This window comes from Nerophis lumbriciformis, linkage group LG01 (assembly GCF_033978685.3).
Source record: "Nerophis lumbriciformis linkage group LG01, RoL_Nlum_v2.1, whole genome shotgun sequence".
NCBI classification, from domain to species: Eukaryota; Metazoa; Chordata; class Actinopteri; order Syngnathiformes; family Syngnathidae; genus Nerophis; species Nerophis lumbriciformis.
The window spans coordinates 46,256,802-46,272,337 of NC_084548.2; the positions used below are offsets into that span (position 1 = coordinate 46,256,802).

Below are 15,536 nucleotides of genomic sequence, written 5' to 3' on the forward strand. Positions count from 1 at the left end.
GTGTGTGTGTGTGTATGTGTGTGTGTGTGTGTGTGTGTGTGTGTGTGTGTGTGTAGAAGGACTCCAAAATGTCACCTATTATCTGGCGTTTTGTTTTAACTTATTAGGCAAAACCAACTGTTCCTACCTATTGGTACCAAAACAGACTTTTCCTATCTATTGGTACCTGATGTTGTGTATTTGGATCTGCATATGTTCCGAAAATAGTCAGTTCCATAGTTAATAAGCTTTTTTTTCTCCATCCTCTTCTTATGGGGCATTCATCCTCCGCTGTTGCTATTTCTAAAACAAAGTAGTGTATAGTTCGAAATTAATCTGTCGGCAGACTTGCTTTGGAAGCGTTAAAAACTACCGGTACAACAAAAAATAACGGGGAGAAGACGCAGTCGACGCGGAGCCAAATAAATTAGACCGCCTACCAAACAGTGCTTTCTGAAAAGACGGTTAGAAAGTGGCTTGAAAACGGTCTGTAAAACATAATCTATGCAAAATGTTGACCAAATAACCACTGCTGCATATTATGTAGACCACAAGGAAGTGTTTTGAATCCAGAAAAAAAATCATAATATGACTCCATTACTGCGCCAGTATGTATGAAAATAGACCCGTTCATCGACGGTGCGCCTTATAATCCGGTGCGCCTTATGGTCCCAAAAAAATACGGTACATCACTTCTGCTTTGCTGCTCTTGTTGATGTTTGGTTCTGCTTTGATTGCTTTTTGTGCATTTCTGTGTGCAGAATTGTTAGCTCGGCCCACCTATGTATCATGGAATTCCATCTTCAGGTTAGCGTTTTTCTCTTTTTAGAGTTAGACTAAGCAGTTTGTGTATGCAATAAGGGCCATATTCTCCCATTTGGGCATTCGTTTTTTTTTTACAAGTTGCAAGTTACGCACGTTTCTCTTAATAATATTCTTCCATCCAACCTGCGGACATGCCCACCCCGCGTAAGTTAAGCAAGCGTGCACAAGTCGTGAATGAAGGTTGGTGCATTCATACTCATAGACTTAGATTGGTCAAATCTAGTCGAGCGGTTGGTGCCAAAACCCAAAATATTTATACTCCTAAACCAGCAGGGTGTGCCTGGGCAAAGATGGTTTTGCCGTATTGTAGTGAGAAAAACAACTGCTTTGATGCAAACGAGCAATTCTAACTGTCAAAGCCAACGACAAACTCCAAAATAATCGGAATCCCCCGCGTTCGCATTCCATTCAGTTGTAAACAAATTATACAAATGGCATTCTGGTCACCTTCAGGCCTGAGATGACAATGACCTGGATGAATGAGAACATTCATAGACATGGTCTTTAAGATGCATTAGTCTCCGTCTCAGGGTGCTGCTTGGTTTGAAGTGTACTGGGATGTTGTTTGGTTTAAAAATTCTTCCGAGTTTCTCAGATAGACCTCATCAGTAATGAGGCAGACTTTTTTCGGGTGTGTGGAAATTGGGGAATGTGGAGTTTTACTTAAACTTGTGAATGTCATTGAAATCCATGAAATAGATAACACTTCAAATTTGAAAAGGCCGTATAAACCTTGCAAGTGCTTTTCATGTGTACTGGTGTTGCTAGGGATGTGAATTGATTACATTTGTCTGGCCCCAATCCACTTTCAAATCTGCTTACCGATTCTGTTCTTTATCAGTTCTCTTTACGTTTCTTGTTTGGGAAAAAAAGAGAACGAAAAGGTGAAAGCATCAATTTTCTTTAGTTTAAGGCAGGGGTCGGCAACATTTACCAGTCAAGAGCCATTTTGACCAGTTTCACAAATTATAGAAAACAATGGGAGCCGCAAAAATTTTTTGAAATTTTAAATGAAATTACACTGCATACAGAGTTTATATTTTGCTTTGTGCTATGTATAACCAGGGGTCTCAGACACGCTGCCCACACCTTTATGTGGAATTTGAAAGCTGGTTTTAAATGAACGGCGGTTGTCAGCGTCATGCGTGCCGTGATGGTACAGCATATAGCACCCCCTACAGTCAGCGTGCCTGACCAGACACACGTTGAATTGGGCTTCCGCTTGCTCACTTAGGCAACAGCAAGGCATACTTGTTCAACAACCACACAGGTCACACTGACGGTGGCGGTATAAACAAAACAAACTTTAACACTCTTACTAATAATGCGCATAAGAATATTCTGTTACTGTTAAGCAAACTATGAATAATAAAACACGCCAAAACACGTGTCTGTTATCATAGCTACACGTATGACAAAAAAGGGGGTGAAAATCAGTGGTATTCAGTGAGGTAAGATGAATTAAATGCGCTGACAGTTCATTGCTCCTGCCAAATGAATTGCACTGAGTGGAGCGGATCACCACTCCAAGATGGCGGCCAGGCGTCTCGTCTGCGCCAGTAGGCAGTAGCGCTCCATGCTGCGTCTACTTATAAGATGTCTATGGTTATAACGTTAGCAGTGAGTTTGCAGCCTCACTGATTTAACTACACAGCAAATAAAAGTCATGTTACTTAGCCAATAAACGTTATCTTACATTCAAAACTTACCCTTCTTTATGCAACTTCAAATGTCGAACGAAGTTGGAAGTTGTTCCGTCTCCGTCTGTAATATTCGAACTGAGTGATTTGCATACGGCAATTCGTTTTTTGTTGACCAAGTCGTAGTTTTTATACCCGAACGAAACCAACTTTGGCATAATTGTTTCTTACTGGCACGTTGTTGGACAACTCTTGTTCATTGGTTCTCCTGCAATTTGATTGGATGAATGCTGTGTGATGCAAACAACGTAGATCTAATTTGATTGGCTGTTGTACTGAGAGCACACCAGCTGACAGGAACAACACGCTGATAGACACAGACGAAGAAAATGGAAGATACGGAGCGCTCCCAAATAACTTTTTAAGCTTTGGATTTTGGGGAAAGTGGCAAGTCATGTCAAGTCAAAAGGCTCAAGTCCAAGTGAAGTCACAAGTCATTGATGTTAAAGTCTAAGTCGAGTTGCAAGTCTCTTTACATTTTGTCAAGTCGAGTCTAAAGTCATCAAATTCATGACTCGAGTCTGACTCGAGTCCAAGTCATGTGACTCGAGTCCACACCTCTGGTATATTGTATAACAAGTGTTGGGCTGGCACGCTGTTAATACAGATTGTAGAGGGCGACAAGTGTTGTACCATCATGGTACGCCCTTATTATAGCCGTAAGGGTGAAAATCGGTGAATATTAATCCCGGGAGTTTTCTGCGAGAGACACTGAAATCCGGAAGTCTCACGGGAAAATTGGGGGGCTCAGCAAGTAAGCTGCAGAGCCGCATCAGAGTGATCAAAGAGCCGCATGCGGCTCCGGAGCTGCGGGTTGCCGACCCCTGGTTTAAGGTAACATGACCTTACAAAGCCAACAGTGAGGTCTTAAGAGGCACATTTGTAGCATAGAAAAATAACTTTTTTGAAAATAAATAAGACATTTCTATTTTTCTGTGGAAATTACACAATAATGTAACATTTAGAAGAAACTTTGTCATCTCCCGAGAATGAAAAAAAAAAGTAATATCCTGCAAAGGTTTGTTTAGATTTACAAGGTGAAACTAATATAAATAAATGGGTTATACTTGTATAGCGCTTTTCTACCTTCAAGGTACTCAAAGCGCTTTGACAGTATTTCCACATTCACCCATTCACACACACATTCACACACTGCACAAGCTCATAACATGTAACTCAAGATATTTCAAACTTTCTTTTGATATCATTTTTAATGTTTATGGCTTACAAGTTATGAAAACGTTGAATTGAAAATCTCAGAAAATGTGGGGTTTTCAAAAACTGTAAGCCATGGTCATTAAAAATTATAACAAATAAAAAGGCTTTACGTATCTCACTTTGCATTTATATCACATATTCGTTTCACATTTGAAGTTGAATTGCTGACATGGATTTACTTTTACACAATATTAAATTTTTTTTAGTTCCACCTGTATAATATAATGACTGAGTGAAAATGTGGTTGGAGGAAAACATACAATTTTTCTCTGACTACAATTGAACATACACCTACCAAAAATCAGGAGAACTGTGGCAAATGGTTACAAGCTTTTGACCACAAACTTAATCACTGCTAGTGACATTCGTTGTTCTTGGCCTGAGTAATTGTACTCTTCACTGCCGCGGTGGAAGGAGAAGCCAGCAGCAGGGATGAACTGGGGTTATTACCAACCACCTCGAAACAAGTCAGAATCTGTCCCTCGTTATTTTTATCTAAATGAGAAGACAATCATTTCAATTTAATAGGTAGTAGCGCTAACATAGGTGTTAGTCAGTCAAGCTTTTATCCTGCGGCGAAGCAATTTCTGGCCTGGAACATTTACGCCAGCTGGCTGCTCGGCGTGATTCAATAACGCAACATTTATTTATAGTTATTGCATATTGTATGTTCAAATGTTGCAGCATATTACTTGTTTGTACTCCTCTTGATGAAATAACAAACTTGCAACCAAAACAAGTAGCGAAGTTGCAATCTTTTCTTGTAAAAATGTAGCTGAACTTTGAAACGCTTCTTTCGCCCGGGCACCATGATGCCATCTGACATTCTTGCCCGCAAAAATCATTATGGTAATCGTTTGAAAAATTGGCAAGCGATTTTAAGGAATTGATACTCTAGAACAGGGGTGTCCAAAGTGTGCCATTTGCGGCCTGCAGCTAATGTTTTACCGGCCCACGGCACATCATTCTAAAAATACTAAAACCTTTAGCTAAAAAGTGGAATAAAACAGCAAATAGGTGAAATGCAAAGAGAAAAAGTTGCATTGTTGACTCTAATAACACATTTTTTTAAATAATTTGTCAAAAAATAATAATGAATCAAAATCAATGTTGCTATGAATTATTGACTGATTTAAGGCCAAAAAGGACATAAATACAACAAACAAAAAAACATGAAAAATATGAAAATTATTTTAAAAAATACATACTAATTATGTATTAATATTAATTGTACTAATTATTATATTGATTGTTATTATAAAAACATGCACCTGGGGATAGGTTGATTGGCAACACTAAATTAGCCCTAGTGTGTGAATGTGAGTGTGAAAGTTGTCTGTCTATCTGCGTTGGCCCTGTGATGAGGTGGCGACTTGTCCAGGGTGTACCCCGCCTTCCGCCCGATTGTAGCTGAGATAGGCTCCAGCACCCCCCGCGACCCCGAAGGGATTAAGCGGTAGAAAATGGATGGGTGGATGGATTATAAATATACTAAACTAATTACACTATATATTATCTGAAGCTGATATAGAGATTTTGCTAAAAAAATAAATAAAAAAATCATAATAACATTCAAATTAATTTTGCTATGAATTATTGACCTATTTAGGGCTCCAATTACTTCACATCATATATTCCATTTTGAAAATCTTTTTGGGAAAAATATTGTATATTTTGTATTTTTGCCCCCAAAAAAAGGGTTTTGACAAAAAGCTCATAAAATGTAAAAAAAATTTAATTAAAATTAAAAATTGAATAATTAAATAATAATATATATTTTCACCTGGAGTTGAATTAGAGATTCAAACGTTTAATAAAAAAATATGTACATAACCTGAGAGAGCCCCAAAGGTTAAAAAAAAAAAAAAAAAAGTGCATATTGTATTGTTGGTTTTTTATGTATTGGTTTTGAAAATGAAAAAAATATCAAAATGGCGGCCCTCTGGAAAAAGATTGGACACCCCTGCTCCAGAAACTGGTTCTTAACCAGAACCGGTTCTCGATTCTCATCCCTACGTGTCGCCATGGTGATGAAGTGTGCGTATGCATAGCAACATTGTCTTCTTCCTGGCTAGATGTAACTATGTATCTACAGAGAATTTAGTACTTAGTGTAAGTTGATGGGGAAAATACGCCGAAGGCCAGATTTGACTGGAAATACCAACATTCAAAGGTTGCTCCACCAAGAGGGCGCATCTTGGATGAAGGCACGCAGTGAAAAGCTTAAGTCGAAAGGGAATTGGCGCAATTGCACAGTTTTTTTTTATTCAAGCACATGGGAAAAAAGAACCCTTATTGCATGTACCTGTGCATGTATTCTGTGTAATACTACTGAGGCCTTTCAACACCTGCATAACTGGCAGTAACTTTACTCTTTGAACTTGTGATTTGTGTGCTTTGACCAGACATCTCTCTTATTTCTAAAGCATTCCCATAAGTCACAGTCCCTTTGGGAGATGAGACAGGTGCAGGGGTTCGCCATGACCAATGCCGATAACGAAGAAGAGGAGCAGTAGTCGCCGCAAATGTAGCCTCTCCAGCCAGCTGCTCCATGATGGCGGGAACGCAGTGCATCAAGACACACAGTGGATGACGCACCAAGAGGGCCCAGTTTTTGCACAGTGTTATTTCCTGCACTCTTTTATTTTCTTCTTCACACTTTTGTTACTGGCTTCCGAAAACTCACATTGTTGTACCTATACAACCATAAAAGTTTGATGCGTAAAAAGAATGTAGTTAGGTTTGTCACATTGCACGTATGGACTACACAGGGTAAGAGAGTGCCATTGAGCTTTTTGTAAAAAATGAGTTGTTCTGCCTATTCCACTGACAAAATGCCATATTTGTTTTCCAGCACAAAATCTAAGATGATATTGCCTTTCAGAGCAGTGTTTCTACGTTGTCCTTCTCCATCTCTTCAGTTATAGCATACAAATGTATCGTAAATCCGATGAAATGGCCTTAAAGTGGTATTTTTTTGTTACCCTCTTTAAAACTCAAAGGTCCTACAGCCAATAACGGGAATAAAATATTCCAAGTGGATCAGCTGTGAAACTAATGTATTCACAACCCCTTTCATTACTCCCAATATGTGCTGTTAACGTATGGAAACATTCACTTATTTTCCTGTTATATCGAACTCGACTGTTGCCGTGAGACCACTTTCTATTTAATGTGTTATTTAGTTTTCTATGTTTTTATTTATTGATTTTATTATTTTTTGGAGTGACTTAAATGATCATTTGTACCTACACATGGCAATGTCTAGCACCTTGTCATAAGCTTGGACTGTGTTTCTTTGCAGTGAATTATGTCTTTAATTGTGAAACTCTTCATCTCTTTTCGTACAGAAAATACACAAAGAAACAATAAAACAAAATATCTCAGTTGTAAAAGTTGCTCCAAATTCAACTACTGATGATGTAAATGTATATTTTGTTGGAGTACATAATTGTAACGGCCAAGACTGTGATCTTACCATAATTACCAAGTCAAAAAAGGGGTTCATTCACCTCTAAATGCTAGCTTTGATCATAATGAAAAGATTTGTAATCATATCTTGCCGTTCTGCAAAAGGGAAAACCTGTACTTTCTCCGGATCATTTCAGTTGCCTTATCACAGACATGGTGTAAGTAAACATAATGAAGCAAACAGGTAATATCTAGCAGCATTTAAAATAAATGAATGTTTTGTTGTTGTTGTTGATTTTATTGTAAATAAATGCCCTGATAAGTTTACATACTGTTGCCAATGTATATTTAAATGAAAGCAAAGTACTATTATTTAGTTACTTCTTGAAAAAAGCCAAGCTTTCTTATCAATTCTCAAACAAGCCTTTGTAATACCAGAACAACTGCAAAAAGTGGGTCTTCCTCAGTTACATAACTGGGCCATAGCAATGCAAATGAAACAGAATCAATGTAGTGTGTCAAAAAAGACGCATTGCTACCGACCAATCCAACATTGCAATGTTGCGCAATTTATGTTTACTTGATGTACACTAATGAAGAAAATCTTTTGAAAATTACAAGTTATGGGTTTTTTTGCAACAAGGTTGTAAGTCGAGCATCAACATGCAAAAAAGAACAAGCAGGAGCATGACACAAAAAAATAAGGGAATCAGTAATTCCTTGAAAACTAAATTCAAACTTGCAGGCTTTTCATTAATTGGTCAAATATTTAAAACCATTACACGTTTGTAAAACCACCCAACGCATAGGGGGGCCGCACTAGAGAGGGCGCCAAAACGGTGGAAAGAGAATTAGTTAGGGTTCTGCATTTTCTGTGCATATGTCTAAAGAACATTTGTTTCTTCATAGTAGTCTTTGCCCATTTTCAATTATTGCCCAAACGGCATAGCAGTTTTGAATTGGCTTTACTGCAGTGGGTTATATTTAACACTTTTCTCTTCCCGTTGGACCCATCAGCCTATTTTTTTGTATATTGGAATCTGTTATTTAGTGTAAGGGTTGTGAAAGAGTCCCTTTAATATGCAATTTCATTTCCACATTTCATGGATTCATATACGCGGCAAAGATTGTATGGTATGGTATGCTCTTTTTTGTCATTGCACAAGTACATCACAATTTCATTTTCACCACAAACCCATGCAAGATTAGACAGACATTGTACAGGAATACAGAACAGGAAAGGTGTAAAAGGTAGCCACTGGGGGAGGAAGAGTAAAAAAAAGTCGATCTCAGACTGGGCCTATCTCAGACTGGCCCAGACTATTGAGGCGGGCCCAGTCTGGAGTGAGAAAAAAACTTCATAGCAAGCACATATACATATTCGACATACAACTCAAGACTTGCAACTAAGGGTGAGGGGGCGGACATCCGGCCCAAAGCTGCCAGCCACAAGAGGCACTGCTCCGTGTTCCATCATACCGCAAGGGGTGAAGCGTCGGAGCTGTGGGACGTCGGGTCGGGTAAATGTGTTTGTGTGTGTGTTGAGATGCATATGTGTGTGTAAACCTGCAGCGTGTCTCGACCCCGGTGCTCTCAAACGCGATAACACATCCAGTCAGTCCAACAAAAGTCAACAACAAGAGGGGTGTGTCCATGAAAGACAGAGAAGCAGTTTGTTTCGTCTTCACTTCACTGTCCTCTGTGAGAGTCTCGAAACAATGACCTTGCCAGGTCGTTTGCAGCCAGAGAAAACAATCTAGTTTAGAATGTTTGTGTTTGGGCGAGCTAAAATAATTTTTTTCTTTTCACTCTATTGTCTGTTTCTGGTCCTCAAATTCATCATACTTCACCATCAGAGCAGCTGGCATCTCCAAGATGTTTTCAAATGTGCAAAAAGTCTGAGTGCCCAAAGTTCTGCTCACTTCCTCCAATCATTTGTGGCAGCTTTAGGGTACTTTGAACGGCTGCGAGCATCGTCCAGTTTGTTGACTGACCAGAGCAATGCTTACTCCAATCAGCAGATGTCCTGTTATCATGATTTCGAATAGGGAGATGTCTTCAACGTCCTCGACTGAAGGGTCGCCAGCAGGGCCGGCCCGTGGCATAGGCCGTATAGGCAAATGCTAAGGGCGCCGTCCATCAGGGGGCGCCACGCCAGTGCCACAAATGTTGGAGAAAAAAAAATAAAATAAAAAGTTGGTACTATTATTTCTAAATACAAAAAAATAATCCCATGTTAATTAAAATGCAAAGTAAAGCCTATTTAATAGAAATATTATTTGTTACAACATTACGCCCCTCCCCCCCGCACGGTGCGCCCCTCCCTTCCTGTATCATGACTCTTTTTGGACGTCACCACATCAAAAAATCAACACAAGATGTCAAAACGGCCAAAACTGTCAGGTGCCCAGGAAAGAAAAAAGAGAAAAGAAGAGGAGGAGAAACGAGAAAAGACAGAGGTAGCAGGTAGGTAACGTTAGCCTACATGAAATTATTTGTCTGTTACAGAATGTGATAGTAACCTGGCTTTTTAGCATTAAGCTAATGTTACATGATTCGGCAATTGCCAATCAATAAATAGCTGGTTCTGTTTTAACGTCGGGTTAATTTTGTGGAGGGGGCTAAATTGTTATGGAAAATAATAATGTAACGTTAGGTAATTACAGTACTCCCACCTACATTCCTCAGGAACATTTGTATTAGATCTTTTAAGCAGGTGTTTTTTTGTTTACATTGTTATTGCCTTCTGGTTAGCTAATGTTTGCCCTGCAGGTAATAGTCACTTTTCCACCCCTTTATATATTAGGTATAGTGTGTGAATGTGAGTGTGAATGTTGTCTGTCTATCTGTGTTGGCCCTGCGATGAGGTGGCGACTTGTCCAGGGTGTACCCCGCCTTCCGCCCGATTGTAGCTGAGATAGGCTCCAGCGCCCCCGCGACCCCAAAAGGGAATAAGCGGTAGAAAATAGATGGATGGATAGTTGTAAGTAAATAAAAAAGCTCAAAGACAAAGCTATTCGGTTTCTTGTGAGTATATACACTTCACTGCCGATGTGGGGGGGGCACCACCTAAAATCTTGCCTAGGGCGCCAGATTGGTTAGGGCCGGGCCTGGTCGCCAGGCACGCAGCACTCCTCTTCTCCCAGGAGTCCGTCGTGTGTCCAGCAACAACCGTTCCATCAGAAAAGACAGGTTCCCTCAAACCCGAGATCTTGTCAATATCATTAAGAGGCAAGATTTTAGAGAGAAGTGCAAAAAAAGGCCACAAGAAAGTTAAACAAGACAAAACAAAGAAGCAAGCAGGAAAGATAATGAAGAGGGAAAAGGGAGTGTCCGCCTTCGATGAGCAGCATTGAGATGCAGTGGGTACATGCAGGATTCCAATAGAGGGCTTCGGAATTTTTTTTATAAAATATACTTCAATGCATTGCTAGCAGCCATATTGTTAGGCTTTGTCCAACGAGTCATTGTTCACAGTAGCACTACGCGTAATATTTCTGAACTATTCAATGGGAAAAAAAACATTGATACAATAAAGAAATACGGTGAGTTATTAGTTAAGAAGTCTCTATGTCGTGGCGCTGTTAAGCAGTGACGGAGCAGTTTGTTTGGCAGTGGCTCTGCGAGAATGTGACTTTTTGAATATTTTTAAGTGCACTTTTTAACCATTTTGGTCGTTACTGGAGTCGCTTGGTGTAGTAGTCTTCTTTTCCTCAACTTAGTAGTCTCTAACCTGTGGAATGTGCGATGCCAAATCAAGAGAAGCCCGACTCAGCTAAACTAAGACGTAGACCACAGGTTTTACCGGAACCTTCCTCCACCATTAGATCAGTAGCTGATTCAGCTTTGCTGCATAGCATTTGGGAGCTGATGAAGGAGTTAATGGAAGAGATGTGCGCTGGCATTTTTTTCAGACTCCAGTCAGTGGTCTTGGGAAAGATGAGTGGAAAGATGACAGCTGCTCTGGAGCCACTCAACCTTTTATTCTGCGGAAAAGCAATTTCTGGCCTGGAACACCCTGCTAACTCTAACAGTAGCGAGCTATAACTGCAGGCTAACGTTAGAAATTTAAATGCTACGGTGGATTTCCTCTCAAAGAAATGCAAAGACCTTGAGAGTCGCTCAAGATGGAACAACATTCGTGTGGTGGGTCTCCCTGAGGGCTGTGAAGGCCCTTATCCCACTGAGTTTATGTCCCAGCTCCTGCAGGACTTGCTTGGTCTTGATGGTGGTCCAATTTTGGATTGTGCGCAACGCACTTTAAGAGTGAAGCCGAGAGGTGGTGAGCCTCCGCAGTCGCTTGTTGTCCGGATGGATTTATTCCAAACTCGTAACCAGATCCTGTGCCGGGCTGCCGAGGCTTCCCCTCTCAACTACATGGGCTGGAAGACCTCAATCTTTTATGACTTCACTTCGACTGTAGCTAAGAACGGGCCGCCTTTGCTCCAGTGAAGAGGAGCCTGTATTCCTGCCCCAGCGTGAGATTTGGGCTTCACGACCCGGTGACACTATAGATCACCCTGCCCAACGGCCAGAGCCACAGGTTGGATGACCCAATAAAGGCAGCAGACTTTGTGGACAAGACCATTAAAATTGGAGTTTCACCAAATTCGATCTAGGAAGCATGCTAGTGCACCTGGTTTAGCAACTTTGGCAATAGTTCAGGGTTGAGGGTGGGCACCACTGTTTAGTTTTTCTTTCTTTTGCATCAGTCAAGCTCCTTTTTGTTTTGTTTTGCTATGACCCAGCCTAATCTAACAGCAACGTCCGGCGGGTGAGGTATTAGGTTTGCCAGTTTTAATTGCAAAAGGATTAATAATCCTATAAAACGAAGTAACATATTACATCATGTCCGTCATCTGGGCGCTCAGGTAATCTTCTTGCAGGAGACTCACCTTAAACCTTCTGACCACTTTAGGCTGAGGAGAGTATAAATAAGACAGACTTCCCACTCTTCATTTTCGGGCAAATCAAGGGGAGTTGCTATTTTGCTACATAAATCTATTCCTTTAGTACACTCAAATAGTATTTCTGATCCTAATGGGAGGTACAGTATGTTATTGTCACTGGCCAGATTTCCAACACCCCAGTAGCCTTTGTAAATGTTTATGCTCCCAACTATGAAGATGACACCTTTTTCAAACGTCTTTTTCTGTCAATGTACTAATACTAGGAGGAGACTTTAACTGTTGGCTCGATCTCCAGCTTGATCGCTTATCACCCAAAAGTGTCCCACCATTAAGGTCCGCTAAGGTACTTCAGTCTTTTAAAGAATAATTTTCTGTTTCAGATGTCTGGCGTTTTTTTGTTTTTTTTGTCCTGTCCAGCTTCTCAGGCAAATCATATAGTTGATGTAGATGCCCATATCGGCTGTTCAGATTTACTTTACGAAAGAGAAGTGTAGGATACTTCTCTTGTTGCCTTATTTGTATTTGACTTTATTAAATGTATTTATATTATCATTTGGTGCAGCCGGGCCGGTGCAGGAGGGGATAGAAAGAGAAAAAAAAGGAAGACAGAGGGGGAAATTGTGGGGACAAAAGGGGGATTAGACATAGACACAAAAACAACAACAGCAAGCACAACAACAACAACAGAGCAACATCAGCAAATACGACATGGACAAATATGATGGTAAAAGTGATAGCAAATAAGCAGTTAGCGAAAATAAAAAATAATACAGAAATGACAATGAGCATTATTGCACTACAAATGGATCAATACAAATACTAAAAGAAATAGCGCTATTGATAATCAGTGTTGGGTTAGTTACTGAAAACCAGTAACTAGTTGCAGTTACTAGTTACTTTATTTCAAAAGTAACTCAGTTACTAACTCAGTTACTTACACCAAAAAGTAATGCGTTACTGTGAAAAGTAACTATTTAGTTACTTCTTTTTTTCTTCTTTTTTTTTTAAAGCTCCCATTAATGCCCTTTTAGTCTTCATTTCAGTACTGTTATTGCACTGGAGAATAATACAATCTGTTGATGAACTTGACATGCATTTTTATTTTCCTTTTAACATAATTAATGAAAAACAGTGCAACATAAAAAGGCATTCCTCCTTTCTTTAAACTTGGACCAATGACCATTAATAAAAAACAAGTTAAAGTGCAACATAAGAAGGCACATCATCTTCCTTGAAACATAGGTAGTGAAATAAAGCCTGACATCTGGAGTGATGCTGCTGTCTTCCACACTTGGAGCCATGAATTGTAGAATCCTTGTTTTCAGTGGCAGGATCATTGACACAGAAGGTGAAGTTTCAGTGCTCAGTAGAGATGTAACACTTTTGAGGGGTTTAAGCACCTGGAGGACCTCATCTGCCACTCTCACATCATCATCAGACAGGGTGACATTTGTCTTCAGGGTGTTGTGGGTCAATGCAAAGTATATAGCTGCCTGCTGCTCCAACATATCATAAGTGGAGTTCCACCTCGTTGGGACATCATGTATGAGCTTATGAGTAGGCAGCTTTAGCATTTCTTGCTTTGTCTTAAGCACATGAACAACTGTTGTGCTTGGGTGGAAGTAGGAAACCTCCTTCCTGATCCTCCCAAGGAGGCGCTCCATCCTATTGACTGAGATGTGATGCCAAATTCACTACATGTGCAAAGCACCTACCTGTGGTCCCAGTCCTGCCTCATTCACTGTAATTATTTGATTTTTGGCATTATCACGTGTGACTGGGATATCTTTATCTTCCATTCCTCCACTGCTTGTGTCAGTACCTGCGCAAGGTGACTCTCGTAGAGGGGGTGTGTCTTCTCATCTCCCAGTCTGCTGTGATGAAGTGAGCGCTTATAGTTCCCCTGGACGTCCACTCGTCTGTCATGAGCGCAACAGATGATGCTCGGGATAGTTCATCCACAACTTTTTTCATCTCCTGATGATAAAGATCTGGCACAATCTTATCGCTGAAGTGGGTGCGCGACGGGATGTCGTAACGTGGCTCAAGCACGTTCAGCATGTGTTTAAAAGCCTCGTTTTGCACAACCGAGTCTGCACCTATAAACACACCGATTCAATGGCGCGGGGCGTTCAAGCTCCTCCGTTACTCCGCTCGCCATGACCACGCTGTGTGTGGACTGAACGTGCCAACAACTTTTTGTTGTTTTGTTTCATATATCAAACCGCGGATCACGTGTGTGCCTCCCCTCCCCACACCCACACCCAGACACACACATAGACCGCGCCACTTTTCTTCTCTCCGGCTTGTGACAGGAAGATTCAGAAGAACGACACCGCAGCGCTTCTGTTTCTAGCCGATACTACATCAAAAGTAATGTAAAATAACGCAGTAACGCATAATGTAGTAACGGTAACTGAGTTACTGAATATAAAAAATAACACGTTAGATTACTAGTTACCGCCGAAATTAACGGTGTTACAGTAACGTGTTACTTTGTAACGCATTAGTCCCAACATTGTTGACAATGAACAATACCAATAATTTACCTCTATTATCAACAATACAGTTGTTCAAATGCAACAATACATATACGTAATGATAACTTGAGATACGAAAGAATGCAGAAAAATGGAGGGGAAGAAAGAGAAGCAACATACATTAACCTTGTAGCTTGTTATAGTAACAATAGGTTAAGCTTTGTCAGTGTGCCATGCGTTATACCCAGTTTACCCTAGGGCAACATCGTTAATATATGTTTGATGAAATGTGCATGAGTGTATGTCTGGCGTTTTTAATCCCTTGAGAAGGCAATACTCCTTCTCTAATATTCATCACACTTTTACCTGAATTGACTTATTTTTAGTCGATTTCAATGTATTTAGTCTTTGAAAACCTGACAACCAAACATGTGCCATGGTGTCTAAATTTATGATTAATTTTAAATGAGGATTTAGTGGATTAGTGTTAGTGTCTAATAGATTTTTTGTGCTTTTGAACAAGACTCCCTGGATGTCGGCCTCTGTATTCTGGGAGTCGCTGAAGGCATACATCAGGGGGAGATAATATTCTTTACAAGTTATGAGAGAAAACTCAGGAAGAATAAATTGACTAGCTTGACACCACGTATATCTCTGTTAGATCATTTGTACTCTACTTCTCAAAACCCAGACACTTATAAGGAAAGGCTGAACTTGACGTCCTTGTGACAGACTGTGCTACTGAACAAATGCTCCGTTCAAGATCTTAGTTCTTTGAACATGGCAATAAAGCTGGTAAACTATTAGCTCATGAACTATGCCAGCTATCAGCATCCCATCATAATGCACAGATTTAATCCGACGGATAATCTTGAAATCAACAATTTATATAAGAATTTCGATGCGTCCCTCTACTCATGTTCACATTGTTCTACTCCTGAGCTTGATAATTTGTTTGCCAGTCTGGACATACACTCTGTTGATCTGTCCGCTGCAGTAGAGACCAATTACTG

General features: G+C 40.2%; 1 protein-coding gene across 21 annotated transcripts in view; it reads left to right on the plus strand.

Moving 5' to 3' along the window:
• Positions 1-9,588, plus strand: part of rap1gapa (RAP1 GTPase activating protein a) — a 165,953-nt gene extending 156,365 nt beyond the window's left edge. For 8 of the 21 annotated variants that reach the window (XM_061984501.1, XM_061984479.1, XM_061984505.1 and 5 more), the window contains one exon: positions 6,149-9,584. In XM_061984501.1, coding sequence (XP_061840485.1) covers positions 6,149-6,238 — 90 coding nt within the window. In that variant the 3' untranslated portion in view covers positions 6,239-9,584. Of the gene's footprint in view, positions 1-740; positions 787-6,148 lie in introns of all 21 variants that reach the window. The other 13 variants (XM_061984432.1, XM_061984389.1, XM_061984519.1 and 10 more) reach the window with 4 other exon arrangements.
• The last annotated feature ends 5,948 nt before the right edge of the window (positions 9,589-15,536 follow it).